Source organism: Phalacrocorax carbo, chromosome 2, assembly GCF_963921805.1.
Source record: "Phalacrocorax carbo chromosome 2, bPhaCar2.1, whole genome shotgun sequence".
NCBI classification, from domain to species: domain Eukaryota; kingdom Metazoa; phylum Chordata; class Aves; order Suliformes; family Phalacrocoracidae; genus Phalacrocorax; species Phalacrocorax carbo.
The window spans coordinates 37,854,541-37,870,298 of NC_087514.1; the positions used below are offsets into that span (position 1 = coordinate 37,854,541).

The window sequence follows — 15,758 nt, forward strand, 5'->3', positions numbered from 1 at the left end:
TAAAAATTATCATTGCTACCCATTTGAAGGACAGAATTAAATTGCACCTAGAACTGCAGTTAGGTCCATCATTTCTCATCTAACACTTCAACCATCAAGACTGCAATGGCTTTGGCAACTAAGAATCACTTCATTTCTAGAAGATGAGATCTGGGTAATTTTAGAAGATGTCATAGGTTTTTGAGTTGTAGAGCTACTTCTAGTAATAGCCAAAGCGTTATTAATCTTATTTTCTAATGCTTTTTATTTAGAAAACAATGCCTGCAAATCACTGGTGTATGTTTTTGTTTGTTTCTGACACAGCAAGTAACTTCCCAACCCTGACAGTGATTGCCCAATTAAAGCTTCCTGATGATTTGATTGCTATTAATTTAATGTTAGACTAAATCTGCCTGGTTATGAGTGAAGGCCTTCCTCTTGTAAATCAGGGCCTCATCAACTGCAGCAGGGCTCCCTATGGGAACACAACGTGCTCACATGGACTGCGCTGCAGCCTTGAGACTTGTCGATGCTCTGAATCGCCACACTAAGCAGGGGAGAAGGGAGGAGAAATCAATTTATTTTTTTAAAAAAATATGTGGCACCAATTCATGGGATTAACAGCTCTACCAGGCACTGAGGCAGCACAAAGAAAGAAAAGGAAGCAGAAGGGCCATAACCAGCTCAGGGCCTTGATGTGAAAACTCCTAAACCATGTGAAGACTGTATGAGCCAGAGGGGTTTGCAGTCTCTGCAGATAAAGACAACAAAGGAAGGGGAAACACAAGTACAGAATAATAGGTGATACTGCAGCTGGACAGCACTAGCAGAAGTAGGAACAGCAGCCAAATAACTGGCTACCATTTCAGCTCCCTAACTACTGTACATTTTATTTCCTCTCCTGACTTCTTAACTTTTTTCCTCAGGATTTAAGTAAATGTTAAGTGGTACTTCATTTTGGCCAACTTCATTCTTCTAATCTTTTTCCTACTATCATAGGAAAACACAGAATAAAATAAATTCTCTTGAGTTTCTTATTTACCTTTGTTCCTTTTTCTCCCCTGCTGTCTTTTTCTTTCAGGTATTCTCCCCTCACAGGATAAGAAATCAAGATTAAATCTGCTACTCAAGTAATTCAGTCTTCTCTTTGTGTAACCCTTCTTTGCTCCATATTGGTAACTCTCCATTCAGACTTTGTCTCCAAATAGCTTCACTATCTTACACCTTATATTAGACTACAGGCATTATTATCTACTGGCATTATTCTGAGCCAGGGCACACTTAGGAGGAGCTCGGAAACGTCTTTTTTTTTTCCTGGGGAGTCTACACCATGCAAAAGGATGTGTCTCAAAAAGATGCTCGGTGAGTAAGTTGCAGCCTGCCATCTCTCCGGTGCAGAGTTCACAGTTATAGGTAGTGTTTCATGATGGCACACCCAGAGGAATTTCTGCATCTGCAAACCTTGGTTTTATCCTCAGCTTGTGTCTCCCTGGACATCTCTGCTTTGTCTTGATTAGGCAGGAAGGACAAGATTCTTCAGAATGCTTAGGAAGATGAATACCAGGTCCCATTGGGCATATTGAGTGTGTCGTGTCCAACTGGCCTGGACATGTCGAGTTAATACCATGTGTCTGAACAGGAACATACAGCACCTACCGCATTAATGCAGGATCTTTGTCCAGTGCACGTGGGATTCTCAGGTGTGTCCCAATGCTTCAGAGAGACTATATGCATTGCATAGTGCATGCACATGCGCACACACACACATTTCATTCTGAGAAATCCCAGTAAACCTGCTCAAAAGATCCAGTAATCTTATCCTGTCTCTCTCTTTTCTTCTCCTTCAAATGAAACTATAGACTTACTCACACCCATAATCCCCAATTCCACCTCTACAAAACTACCACAGAATTTGCCTCATAAAATTTTCTTCTTCCTAACTGCCCAATCAGTAATTGTTTCTGCAGGTTCTCTCCAAAGGTCATCTACATATGAAATACCCTTCCTTTTCAGTTCTACAAACCATCTCCCAAGTCTCCAGAAGAGACAGCTTACACTTAGTCCTGGTTTCAGCTTTCCTATAGCAGGTAGAGTGCTGTGGTTTGGATTTAGGATGAGAATAATGTTGATCACACACTGATGCTTTCGTTATTGCTGAGCAATGCTTACACAGTCAAAGGCTTTTCCTGCTTCTCACCCCACCCCACCAACGAGGGGGCTGGGGGTGCATAGGAAGCTGGGAGGGGACACAGCTGGGACAGCTGACCCAAAGTGACCAAAGGGATATTTCATACCATATTGACATCATGCTCAGTATATAAAGCTGAAGGAAAAGCTGGCCAGGGGTCTGCTGCTCGGGAACTGGCTGGGCATTGGGCAGCGAGCAACTGCATTGTGCATCACATGTTTTGTTTATTCTTTTATCATTATTATTATTTCCCTTTTCTGTCCTATTAAATTGTCTTTATCTCACCCATAAGTTTTACTTTTGGGTTTTTTTTTTCCTCTCGATTCTCTCCCCCATCCCACTGAGGGGGAAGTGAGCAAATAGCTGTGTAGTGTTTAGCTGCCTGTCAGGTTGAACACCACCACACTTATTCAGGCTTCTATGACAAATTCTGCTATCAACAATACAGAGCAGCTTTTCTGCATTAGTGCACCAAAAGAAGCACAGAACTTATAATTCAGAATCCCCTTCTTTGAGATAGATACCTGACCAGAGGAATCCTTCACAGTTATCAGCGTACCTCTCCACTCATACAAATGTCAGCAGAGATGCAATGCCTTTCAAATCGGAGCGTAATGCAATCTTGATGAAGCAGTTTGTGGCTCAGCAGCCAGTGTTAATAGTAGCGATAAAGACACCTTTAACTCCCTGGCAAATCTATACCCAAGCAGTATTGCCAAGTACTAGAAGTATGAGTCAGGCCGTGCAAAACACGCACATTTCTTTAGATGATGAGAAATTATATTTTCTTGTATTTGCCCTGTGTTTCTCACCTTTCAGTCATACTCTCAGCAACCACAAGCACTAGACCTGTGTTGAAAAAAAGTATGTGCAGAACCCAGGTAACCATTTGACTGGAGGGACTGAGGTAATAAGAAAAAAAAAATAGAAAAGAAAAAGAATGCACTGTCGATGTAGCATTAATCTTTGTCATCCCACCCCCTTCCTTTTCCTATCCATTCTCACTTTCACACTCAGTGTATTCATATGGTTCATTTCCTCCTAATTCGTTAGGCCATCCTTCCTAATTATTCAATTCCCTCTTCTGCTCCTTCACAGAAGCGACTGGGCTGGGCCTCATGACATTTTCCTGACCTATGGGGAACTGCACCTTTAAAAGGCAAGATCCATATAAAGCTAACTTAAGCACACAAGCTCCTCATATACAGGGCTGAGTTCTAACTAACTAGTTAAAACTCACTGACTGATTTGGAGATCACTTACACCCATCTAGCTGCTTGTGACTGAAGAAAAAGGCAACTGTGCTCCTCTCTTTCCCCTCACCCTCTGGACATCTACATTTTATCTCCTGGGTCAATGCCGTGCTCCTCATAAGACCACATCATGACCCACCAAGCTAAACCAGTTGAACACTTCTCATTTCTTTGCAGACTTCCTTTTCTTCTATTTCATCCTCCCAAACTGGGTAACTGCAGTATAAAACAACCATCAGTTCTGGAACAAGAACAGCAGGAATGGGCAGCCAGCAATGAAGATGAACAGGACCTGCAGTAACCGGCTATTAGATCAGCCTCACAACCTGCAGTTCTAAGTACTAAACCACCAGAGTGTCTGGAGTAAAACAAGCTATGAGAGCAGGAATGATTCAATTAAAAAGGCTCTAACACCGCTGAAAGACCCAAACTCTCATGATTCCTGCCCTAGAAAACAGCTCCTGCAGAATCCAACAAAAGAGCTTGATAAGCTTATTGTTCCAGCTACTATAGAGAAATCTGGTGCATGAATAGAGTGATTTTACTCATTGAATATTGCAGGGAGCTGGCAAACGTGAGGAGAGAAAGAGAATGCTTCATGTAAATACACAAGAAGGTAGCAATTTCCACTCTCCATATGGACAGAAATTTTGTAAGGGTGCCTAATGTAAAATAGCCTTCTACTTACCATGCATGGGTAAGTAAATTCACGCACATTCTTAATTTTGTATGGGCTTTTCCCAAAACTGTAACATATTTCCCCACAGTGCTCTGTAAAATTATGTTCAAAACCGAGGCGTTTCACTCTATGTTTAATGCAAAGGTAATACTTCAGTTTTATGTGAGCAGGGAAAGAAAACTGCCCAAAACAACAGTAGAGCAAAACCAAAGGGGCATCATGACTTCAGCCGAAAGACTCTGCCTGAACACTTCTGGATGGAACTAAACTTAGGTATTCAGTGAAACTGAGTAGCGGAAAAAGAAGGTAACACAGCCTGGCACATGGTGCCTGGCATAAAAGTTAAGGGTATCAAAAATGTGTCTGTTGCAAGCTTTTTAAAAGGATATTACCCTCTATACTGAGAGCAGATATGGACATTGGGTTGTCTTGGCAGAGGCATAGGTGCGCATTTCAAGTGATCATGCTCTTTTCCTACATCCTAGAATTGAACTCATGAATCTTTGTTCCTCCTGTCAAATGAGTGCTGGTTTTCAATCACCTTCAGTAATGTCTGAAACAGCACACTGCCTTAGTCAGGAGGCCAACATCTTCCTAACAATTCTATTTGAAAATTATTTTGCTTTCAGCTGGGTTTTAACTGCTTCTCATGGTCTCAGGTAGAGAAGCATTTTCTCTTAACACAGAAGATGTCCCTCTCATACTTCACAGCTAGAATAAGAAAGTGTGCGTCTCTGCAAGGGGGATAATACAGAATACAGTAAATAACACTTCATTTTTATCTGGATATTAGACATTAAGGGTTTTTTTTAATGCTTTTGTTTACAAAGTTACACTTTTAAAAGAAGCAAGCACTAATAGCAGGTGTCCTTCTAGCTGTGCCTTTTTAGTCAATGCCAAGACAAAGAAGTTAACTAAGAAATCCACTTGCTCCCAAAGAGTAAAGCAGCGCATCACACATAGCAGAAATGCTGGCTAAGGTACTAGGTGTCCCCTTTCCTCTCAGAAGCTCCACAACAACCAGAAGGCTGAGGCTGTGCTGACTCTGGGGTATGAATAGCACCTCGCCCGCTCAGAAAAGCATAAATCAGTAACAGCAAAGAACACATTAAAAAAAATTAAAGACTGACTTAAGGTCATTAAAGTTTTTTATGTAATAGTTGACATTTACATTTGTCCTTTGTACAAAAAGATTGGATTAATCAAAAGAAACAAAACAGTCAAAGAGCTTACTTCAGGTTGAATTAACACCATGCGTTAAATATCATCCAAAACTTGGAAGCGACTTCATAACGTGATAAAACACAAAGAAAAAAAGAGCAGTAGTAATGGGCTTATTTTGATCCAGACTGAATCATTACTACAGGGGTTGCCAGGCAAAAATTCAAAATCATCATTGTCCCAGTACACATCCTAGAGCAAAGACATTAGACCCATGGCATTTTATTTTAAACAGGAACACCTGCTAGCTCTAGACCTTAGCATTGAGTAGCCAGGCTCTGCTGGTACATGATGGTGAGAGCAACTCAGTTGAGAACTCTCTCTCATTTGCCCAGCAATTTTTTATGTCAAGCTAGTTATGCCTTCTGCTCCCCGTCTCAAGAAACAAAGTAACTGTAATTTTGAAAATTTAAAAACATTAAAAATTAATGTAACAAAAGGAAGTTATTGTGATTCTTTCATTTTATCATTCCATATTTTAAATGCAATTCTTCAAATTAAATTATTACTATTAGACAAAGAATATAACTTTGATTTTTATTTCTTTGTGTGTCTTGTGCCCAGAAGGCATTTTTTTAAAAAAAGCAATTAAGAAAGCCCACATTTCCCTTTCAGGAAAGTAATGTTTTTGCCAATGCGGAAACATGGTTCATGTGGTTATCTTCCATGTTTGTGGCCACACAAATGCATACCTGCATCTGTGATCTCTTTCACTGTCTCTTTACAATATTTTTTAAACCTTCAACTGATTTCAGACAAATTCCCAGAGGGGTAGACATCACAAAGCTGCAAGTTCTTTCAAATGTTGGGAGATTAACTAGTCAGGTAGCAAGACTGAAACATGAGATTTTCCTCATTCAGGAACCTCTTTTCTTAAACCCAGATTCCACGGGAGAGAAGAATTATGAATGCCTCATCCACAGGGAAATTGCTGACAATTTTTGCATCTCATTGCTCACCACAAAACCCAAGCAAAAAGCATAAAACCACTGTGCATGGAACTGTTTGTTAATGGAAAAAGGTCTGGCTATAATTTTAATCAGGGCTGTTCACCAGTTTTGCCTTAAAGACAACTTTATCAAGGCAACTATCACAATGAACCGTGAGTTTTCCAAAAAGCAAAGGACATTTGTGCAGCATTTTTTTCCATTTGACTTTCATTCCCTATAAGTAGGTTTTTTACTTCAGTGCACATCAAGGCTACCACAAAGTCCTACTGCAGCAGGCAACAAAAAAAAATTAGAACACATATATGATTCCCTACCCCCCATGGTGTAACGGGGCAGCATTTCCAGATCACTGCTGGTTTCCACATATCCTTTGAAAACCAGCTAACATTGGCTCCCCTGAAAGAGCAACTGCTGGGCTGAAACAATGTCACTGGGTAATCAGATAGTACCTAAAATGATGCTCACGATGTCTAAGTACTGAAAGCTCAATCTTCCAAAGGCTCCATCTAGCTGCCTGATATTAAATGCTTCTCTGTGTAAATTCTCATCATCCAGAATACAGACCCTTTCAAGCTAGCAGCAGGATCTAACCAATAGAGCATAATACCAAAATAAAATATTATTTGAGCAAGCTCAAAAGAAAACGATTCTTTGAGGGCATCCCTATCATTCACATTGTAGCTATTGCGACTTAAAACATAATTTGATACTGTAAGGAATCTTAAACTGGTAAAGGAGACACTTAAGTTAACTATGTCTACATTGTGAATTTAAAAATTGAGGGCAAATGTTGCTTCAGATGACATCCAAACTCCAAAATTCATTCCCAAACTTTGACTAAATCAGTCAGAAGGTGCACTATAAATACTGTTAGTCACCAAACAGGTGCATTAGGAAGTATTAAGGTTTAAGTCAGAAGCACAGCTATTTTATTTATCTTAAATAATGGAAGCCAGCGCATAACACCTACCACTAATGCCACCTCATTTAGGAAAAAAGAAACCTCCGTAAATTAAAAAAAAAGTTTCCCATTATATTTGCTTCAGGAATTTTGTCTGCTATAAGAAAACAAGGTAAGTGTGGTAGTATGAACACAGCCTTTATGTTGTTCAAAATAAAAATTACAGTTTTAAACCCACATTACTTTGAGAAAAATACTTGGGTAACCAGGGGTTTGGTATGTTTATTTTGAGAAGAGTTATTTTGGCTTTTTATAACTCAAAGGAATTACGGTCTTCTTGTTTGCATAACAACAGTGTACCTGCCGGGTGCTTTTCAGCTGCACTTCTATAAATAAATTCAGTGTTTTGGAATTTTCTTATCTCAGAGCTCTTGAAGATTTATTGCAATCTGTTCTTAAGAGTGCTGATCTAGCTCTCAAATTCAGAGAAACTGTCAGGTTGCCCAAATGAGAACACAACTGGATGCTGAAGACATACAGTCATGCAGAAGTCTAGATGTATGGATACTCGCAGGCAGCAGGATTATTCATTGAGATTATTAGCACACAATTTGTTGGATTGGATGCTTGAAACGCAAAGTGGGTCAATACTTCACTCAGACAGAAATGAGTGGGTGCTGATTCTGAATACTCTGTCCCAGCCAATTTTAGGCACATACCTCCTGTTCACATTTTAGAAAGATGGAAAAAAACAACAGTGAAGCTTCATCACAGAAATAATTCATATTTAAAATTCTTGTTACAGTCCAAGTTAAATGTAAAAAAAATTAAAACCAGGTAGTGCTATTCTACATGTTACCACAAAAATCACAGAAGAGAGACATTTCTAAAGGGCATTCCTCAAATCTAAACTAGGTGTCTTACCACAGTATTCTCAGATGCCAATAATCTCTTACAGGAAGATGCCTAAGTTTTCAGAAGTAAAAGGAAAAAAAAAAAAACCAACAACAGAAAAAAAAACCCAAACCTCAATACACAAAACCAACACAGAACAGGATAAGCCAGATCACAAAACCCGACAGAATTTAAGGGGTTAACTTAAGACCTTATTGTCAGCACTAAGGACACCTGCATGGCCTGGGGCATTTAGAAGTTGACTTATAGGTTCACAGGAATTTTACCTGCAAAAACCTTAGGCAACTCTAAGATGAAATGGCAACAAAGTAGCAATGTGAAAAAACGATTTTTGGACCTACATTCAACAGGGGGAAACGAGGCTGAAGTATCAAAGTTGTTTTTCAAATCTGTCTTAAGTCTCAAAATTTACACAGTCTCAGATGTACACGCTAATTCCCACCTACCTTCCTTCCCACCTTTAAGCCATAAATAAGAATTTAACCCGTAAAAATGTCTGGAACCAAGTGTATCTGTGTGTTACCATTCGTAGCTGAGTGGACAGGACTTCCTACTCTCCGTTAACAGGTATTGGTAGTTGTTAGGAGACTGATGCCTGCTGAGCCAGCCTAAGCTCATTATTTCTTTCTCCAGAAGGTTATGCCTACCTTTCTTTGTAGAGATGGGAATAACTTTCTAACCAAGGGAGGACCTACAGTCTTCCGGCATCTCACGTGTCAGCACTTCTCTTGAATACTTCTCTTTTACACTAATTAGATAATTCAAGTGTCACACCATACACAACTTCAGCAAAGAAATAAAACTCATCTGCATATGCAGCATGCGTTGAAGGTAAAAAACCAACCAAACAAAAAAACAAAAAGCAGAAGTACCTAAGAACATCTGTTCTTAGGTAGATACTGCTGGTTAATGAAGCACAAAAAGCCCTAACTACCGTAACAGAAGGCCACAAATACAGGACAGAAGGGAGAAAAGAAACACTACCAGAACAGTGCAAGCAACTGAAACAGAACGACCAGCTAGCAGCTAACTGCATCTACAGCTCTTGACTGTAGTGCAGGGAAATCACACTTCATCATCAGGAAACCAGCAAGTGTTCCAGCCATCCTCTAACTGTGCCTGCGTAATTGTCTACCATCTATGGTGTGAAGTCCTCCTGATCACTGCTCATTCATTATGCAAGCATGCAATATGATCTGTTTACGTACCACCATCCCTGCCTTCGTGTCAAAAAGCCTGCATGTCCTCTCTCTGCTTTCTTCTTTCCTGTGACTGCCCTCAATTACCCAATATTATTTTATGAACTCCCTAAAATGTTGGCTTGAAGAATATATCAAGCAATTATAGTCACAACCTGCTCAGCAAATAACACTTCAAAAAAACTGAATCCAAGCCTACTCTGTTCTGACTTGGTATTAGAAAATTAGTACTCACTGCAAAAAAAGACGGCTGTCATCCGTGACAAGCGGTGCTTAATTAGCATCAAAAACAGAAGTGGTGTAAGAAAATGCTAGCTGTTCCTGAATGAAAGACGAAGCACGGGTCTCTCTTCTCAATGTGTCAGAACTTTCAAAGACCTGAAAAACTGATGCATTAATGGATATATCTGACTTTGAACACATGGTATTCTTGATACACCGCAATGCATATGCAACAGCAATACTAGTACAGAGCATAAGCTTCACCCAATGCATAGTCTTTGATCAATTCCCATCAACTTCACATACATGCCCTCTCCTTACTAAGGACTAAAAGATCAAGCACAGGTTGTAGATCTTCAAAAACCTCTTGAGAACAAAAACTGCATCACCAAAATGAAATATGTAAGTAGATTTTACATGGCTAATCAGGAAGTGGATAAGAATTACGATCCTCTTCCAGTGTTATGGATTAGAATAATTTTGAACAGCTATGTGAATGCTACAGCACTGTATCTTAAATCCACTCCCTAGTATTCAGGTCTAAGTGGATTTCACACAAAAGTCTCTTCCTGGTGTTCAGGAGTGCTCTAACAACCTGTAGACAGCCTGCAAGGTTATGTGACGAGCGTTCCACAGACTACTTCTACCACGATGAAATTCCTACAATACAGTGATTAGTGAAATATTTAGTGATACATGAAACGCTGTAACAGGTACAACTTCTTCATTTTTCCCTCAACTATTGATAACCAAAGAATCGTACTATTTAAAGCAGAGAGATGCGCATCTTACACTACTGAGAAACTAGGTTAAAACACAGTGACTCAGAACAGCGATGTCAAGCAGTTTGTTTGAATTTTAATGTGTGAAACAACGGGTTAAGAAAATTCAGAAGAAAATGACAGCTGTTGAGGGCCTAGCTCCTCAACAGCCCTTAATTCCCATTGAAACACAGGAGTCAGTTACGTATATAGCCCTAGCAACTGTGTTGATTGAAGAGTCTTTTATTCAGAAATTGAACAGCACAAATGTTTCCATTTCTATGAATTCTAGAACTAGAAAAATCACCGGCTGTTCCCTAGTACCCGGTTACAGTTCCGTCAAATGGGGTTTTATTTATTGCAAAATGAACATAACACCTCTGACACTGAGCCAACCTAATCTGTCGCGACAGCCTCAGCCCATGCAAAATATAAAAAACTGACTCTTAGCAAACAGTTTTCTGACAAAATTTTAACCTGTCTTATAAGGGTTGGCAAATGCTACCCGAAACATTCAATACACCAGAATAAAGGAGAATTCCTACGTAGGAAGCTTGACTGAGAACAAGTTAAATGCTGAAAAGGGGAGACTTGCGTCGTGGGATAACACTGCCAAAGTATAATATATGTGCATTTAGATGTAGAAACCATATGAGAAACAGGATGATAAAATGGTAATGATCAGGATTGCTCTAGTACCCTTTTAAATTCTAAGTATTCATAGCTTATGCACAGAAATAGTAAAATATGCACATCTGTGCACCTACAAATCCAAGCAAGTGCATCTTTGTGAGACCAAAGAAAATCTAGAGCAAAAATACGGTCCCCAAGTGTACGACTGCGGATAAAAATTTGAGAGCAGACCACGGACACGGACTTTTCGCAGGACAGATTTCACCCCGAGCGCCCGGTCCAGAGGGCGGGTTTCCCGCTGGGGAGGCATCTACCCCCGCTTCCCTCCCCGCCCGCCGGTCACGGAGGGACAGCGCCCCGGGTCTCGCCCGCGGTGGGGCCGTGGGGTGCCCACGCCCCGCGGCTCAGCGCTGCCGCCCCGGGGGGACGGCGACGAGGAACCACCTCCCCCCGCCTCAGCGCACGGAAGGTGAGCCGGTGGCGACGTGGCGAGGCGGGTAGTCCCGCGGGGGCGCCTCCAGTGACCGGGTCCACGGGTGGGTGGGCGGGCGAAGGGGCACCTGTTTCACTGCCGGCGCGTCCGTGGCGGGGCGAAGAAGCGGGGCACATCCGAGGGATGGCCGGGAAGGGCTGCGCGTAGCTCTGACACTCGGGGAGGGACGCGAGGGCACACGCGTGTGGTGCGGGGCGGCAGGGCAGGGGATGCCGGCGCTGCCCCCCGCTCCTCTCCCCTCACCGGCCGGACAGGCGGGAAAGCGGCGCCTCCAACTCGCCCTCGCCCCTGCACCCCCGGCCCCACCGCTGCCCGCCGCGGAGGAGCCGGCCGGTAGGAGCGCACCTTACCTCGAAGAGGGGACCGATCTTATTCTTCTCCAGGTAGGCTTGGATCCTGGTTTGCTGGTGAGACGCCATGAAGAGCTCCGGAGGCGGGGGCTGGAGCTCCTCTCCCCCGGCGGCGGCGGCGGCTGCGGTCCCTCCGGCTGCTGGCGGCTGGCTCCCCCGCCGCCCAAGGGCTGGCACAGCGGGAGCGGGGCGGGTAGCGCTGGGAAGGGGCGGCAGCCCGAAGTCCCCGGGACGGAGCTAACTCAGGTAACCGGGGGGGGTGGGGGTGCCAGTCGCCAGCTTAACTGGGCGCGGGGCGATGGCGGGCCGTCTCCCCTCAGGGAGCAGCGGGCGAGCGCTGCCTGGAGCGGAGCATGGTGCAGGGAGGAGAGGAGCTGCAAAGGCGGCGGCCCCCGAGCCGGCGCCGCTCCGCGTTGGGTGCCGGTGCTGGGCAGCGCCTTGGTTACGGGAAGAGCCGCGGCTCCAGCTGCCGCCCTGGCGACGGCGCCGCTCCCGAAGCCAACGGCCGCGGGCTCCCGTCAGCGCCGCGGCCGCCGGCGCCCGTTGACGCCCGGGCTCCGGCGCACGAAAGGCGGGAGCGAGGGAAGGGGGAGGAGAGCGGGCGGGAGGCGGGGGCTGCTCTGCCTCCTTCCCGCCGCTCCCCTGCCCTCTCGGGAACGGGCTTCTCCCCCGGCGGAGCCACGTTCCCGCTCTCCGGGGGCGCTGCCCGCCGGCCTCCCGCCAGGGACACACCCGGGTGGAGGTCCCACGGGCGGGGGTGAGCGCCGTGGGGCGCTCGGCGGGGGGGCGCTGACCGAGCTTGGGAACTTCAGCGGGTGGAGGGTCGGGGGGAGCGAAACGAGTCGCTCGGCGAGCAGGGAATGGGGGTGCAGGGACTGCAGCCGGTGCTTTTCCTTAGTTTTTGTCTAAATTAAATCTTAAAATGCTGCCTTTCTTAGGACACCGATTAAAATCCCAATTAGCGACACCGAGCAGTGATTCGAGTGGCTGTGTAGGTGCACCCTGGTCGCGGGTTGTGTCGAGTTCCCTCCGACAGCCAAGGGCTCTCGTCCAAAACCCAGTGGAGTAAATTGGAAATTTCCAGCTGGCTTCAGGGAGTAGTGAGTTAACGGCTACATCAAAGAAGCAGGATTTATCCTTTCTCCACTTCAAGTAATTAGTTCCCCACCTTTTCTGGAAGCAGGGTCATAACCAGTTGGGTTTTTTTAACCCCTCCTTCTCTAGAGAAAAACAAACAAAAACATGCGTCTTGGGATTTGACACTTCTGTTCTTCTGCAATCACTGATTCTGCTGTACCTGAATTCACCTGTTAAAAAAAAAAAAGTAAAAAAGCTAGTTTTCTCATAAGAATTTTTTAAAAGCACAAAACAGCTTTGAAGAATATTGGGAACATCCAGCACATCTGCAGAATCGGGCTGTCTGCTCCCAATTGCAGTGTTCTGCAAATGCAAGAGTATGAGCCTCTCTTGGTTCAGAAACCGTTAAAGAAAAAGGTGAATTTTGTCAGGAGTCAAAAGATCGTGAGTTCTGCTCCCACCGCCATTGACTGTTGTTTGACTTCAAAGTCCTCTCTACTGACCTAAAACTCCTACCTTTACCTAGAAGGAGGCCAGGTGTATTACAGACTATGCAGTGCGCTCTAACATAAGCAATAGCTTGTAGAATTCTTTTAATGGTTGTGCTGGAACATGCTCAGTTTCACTGCTCATCTCAGACTCAGTGAGGCAGTTTATTTTCTGTACTACCCACTAAAAAATGGCCTTTTTTTAATTCAGATTTTTAGTGTGTTGGTAGTCTTCTAAAATACATATCAGCTCAACGTTTTAGCATATTGTCTCCAGCAAAAGTACAGCTGCTTTGCCTGGTGCCACTTAAATAATGTGGTGCTAAGCTAGTTTAATCAGCCTAATGAGGATCATACGATCAGAAGGGTAATTGCCAGTGATGCAGGTTCTCTACAGAGGCTCTAATGATTCCCATCAGATGAGGATGTTTGTAAAATTTCACAAATCTAACCAGAACCCAGACTGTGCCAATAGAGAAAAGTCTCCCTCTTTGCAAAATGATGCTTCCCAGCCATGGTCCGAAAATGAGAACATATGTTTCTATGGCCTGACTTTTCAAAGCAGCAGTACTTCCAGACCTGCTGGCACCTGACCGCACCACGATCTGCAAACTATCACTGCTCTGCGTAGATCAATTAGAAGGCTGAGGAAAAGACGACTATCGGCAATAGAATAGAATAGAATAGAATAGAATAGAATAGAATAGAATAGAATAGAATAGAATAGAATAGAATAGAATAGAATAGAGAACTTACTAAAGGAGGTTTTAAAGATAGTACAACTGTCTATGGTTTCGTATTGTGCAATTATCTAGATTCTAAGATCTCACTGTTAAAACCTCAGAGTTTTGGGGTTTGGTTGTGGGTTGTTTTTTTTTCTCACACAGAATGGTTGAGGTTGGAAGGGACCAGTCCAACCCTGCCTGCTACAGCAGGGTCACCTAGAGCTGGTTGCCCAGCACTACTTCCAGATGGCTTTTGAGTGTTACCAAGGATGCTGGATCTTTCTGATACCTTGTCAGTTTTGCTTCCTATTTCCCTAGACCTTCTCTTCCCTCTCCTGATTCTCACCCAGACTATCCTAGAGTTTCCAGTTGGCTTGGGAGACACAGTAGCAATCTTACTGTGGCTGGGAAAGCTTCCATGGGCAAATGGAGAATTAGCTTTCTGAACAGACACACATCTCATAATCCCACAGCTCCCGTAACACTTAAATGACAGGTTATCCTTTGATATGAATTGGGCACTTCAGGAAGACATGATCACAGACAGTCCCTTCCAAGAGCTCCCTGTTACTGTTTCCTAGCTGAAGGTCTCCAGCAGCTCTCTAACAGAAAGCTCTCTGAGTGCTCAAGTATGGGAGTGCAGGTGCGTCCTGCAGAGACCATAGGCTCAGTGACACGATAGGGTAGGAAAAGGAACTCCAGTGTTAGTGGTTTTTTTTTCCTCTTTTTCCAAGAAAGCACAAAAATGTTTGCTATATTTAAGACAAGCCACACTGAGATAGCTATCAATAAATACCTGTGATTTGGGAATAAGCACAGATAGCTGGGTGTGTCCCTTTTTTTTAATTTATTTTAATTAAGATACTTTAAATTTGTTTTTAAAATTGTTATCAATACAGGTCTTTTAAAATGAACTTTCATTTTAATACTGAAGCACCACAGATTTTAAAAAATCTCTTGGATTAAAATTACTGAAAGGGACATGTATAAATTTATATTACTCTCGGCAATGTTTTTCTATGAGTAACTGAACAATAAATTACTTTACAACCCAGGTAATAAAATATAGTCTCTGTATTGTGCTTTGCTATGATCCTTGTTTCATTTTTTAGATACTTTTCTTTAAAGAACAGTACACAGCATGCACATCTACATAACACTCAGGACTGAACTGCAAGAACAGAAATGACTGCAAGAATTTGCACACAGGCATCAAAAAATGAAAGGTGTCCCAATTTCAAATTATATGCACCACACAAAGTAAAAACCACAAGATTCAAAAAAAAAAAAAAACAGGGAGAGGGACAAAAGAACAGAGCTAATTTTTAAGAAGCTTGTGACCACGCTCTATTCTGTGTCCGCACTTGTGATATCTGAGCTCCGTGCTTATTACCATCATCTGTTAGTGGTTTTCTCGCCCTTCGCTCTTCTCACCAAGAGGAGAAAAGCATACATGTTTTGGTAGGTTGTGTCTGATTTGACTTACTTAGTTCAAGAACTTCTCTACAGCAGGGACCCATTAAGTAATTCCATAGTATTCTACATAATTTCAGTCCTGTCATCCATTTTTCAGGAATAAGATTGCTGCAATTCCAATGCTGAGCACCAGATTTTCAAAGTTATAGGCACTTGCAGTACCCATTCATCATTGCTGGAGTTAAAATACCCAGGCTTTACATGCAAAGAACGTGTACTTCAGGGGTCAGAGCTACCACTGCCTGGCA

The 15,758-nt window shown here is 43.1% G+C and overlaps 1 protein-coding gene across 1 annotated transcript in view; it reads right to left on the reverse strand.

The window, feature by feature from the left end:
* The window catches only part of C2H8orf34 (chromosome 2 C8orf34 homolog), a 170,844-nt gene extending 158,553 nt beyond the window's left edge, over nt 1-12,291 (reverse strand). Inside the window, exon 1 of the mRNA XM_064442579.1 lies at nt 11,745-12,291. Within this exon, the coding sequence (XP_064298649.1) occupies nt 11,745-11,813 (69 nt within the window). The 5' untranslated portion in view covers nt 11,814-12,291. The remainder of the gene's footprint in view (nt 1-11,744) is intronic.
* Nucleotides 12,292-15,758: the final 3,467 nt, after the last annotated feature.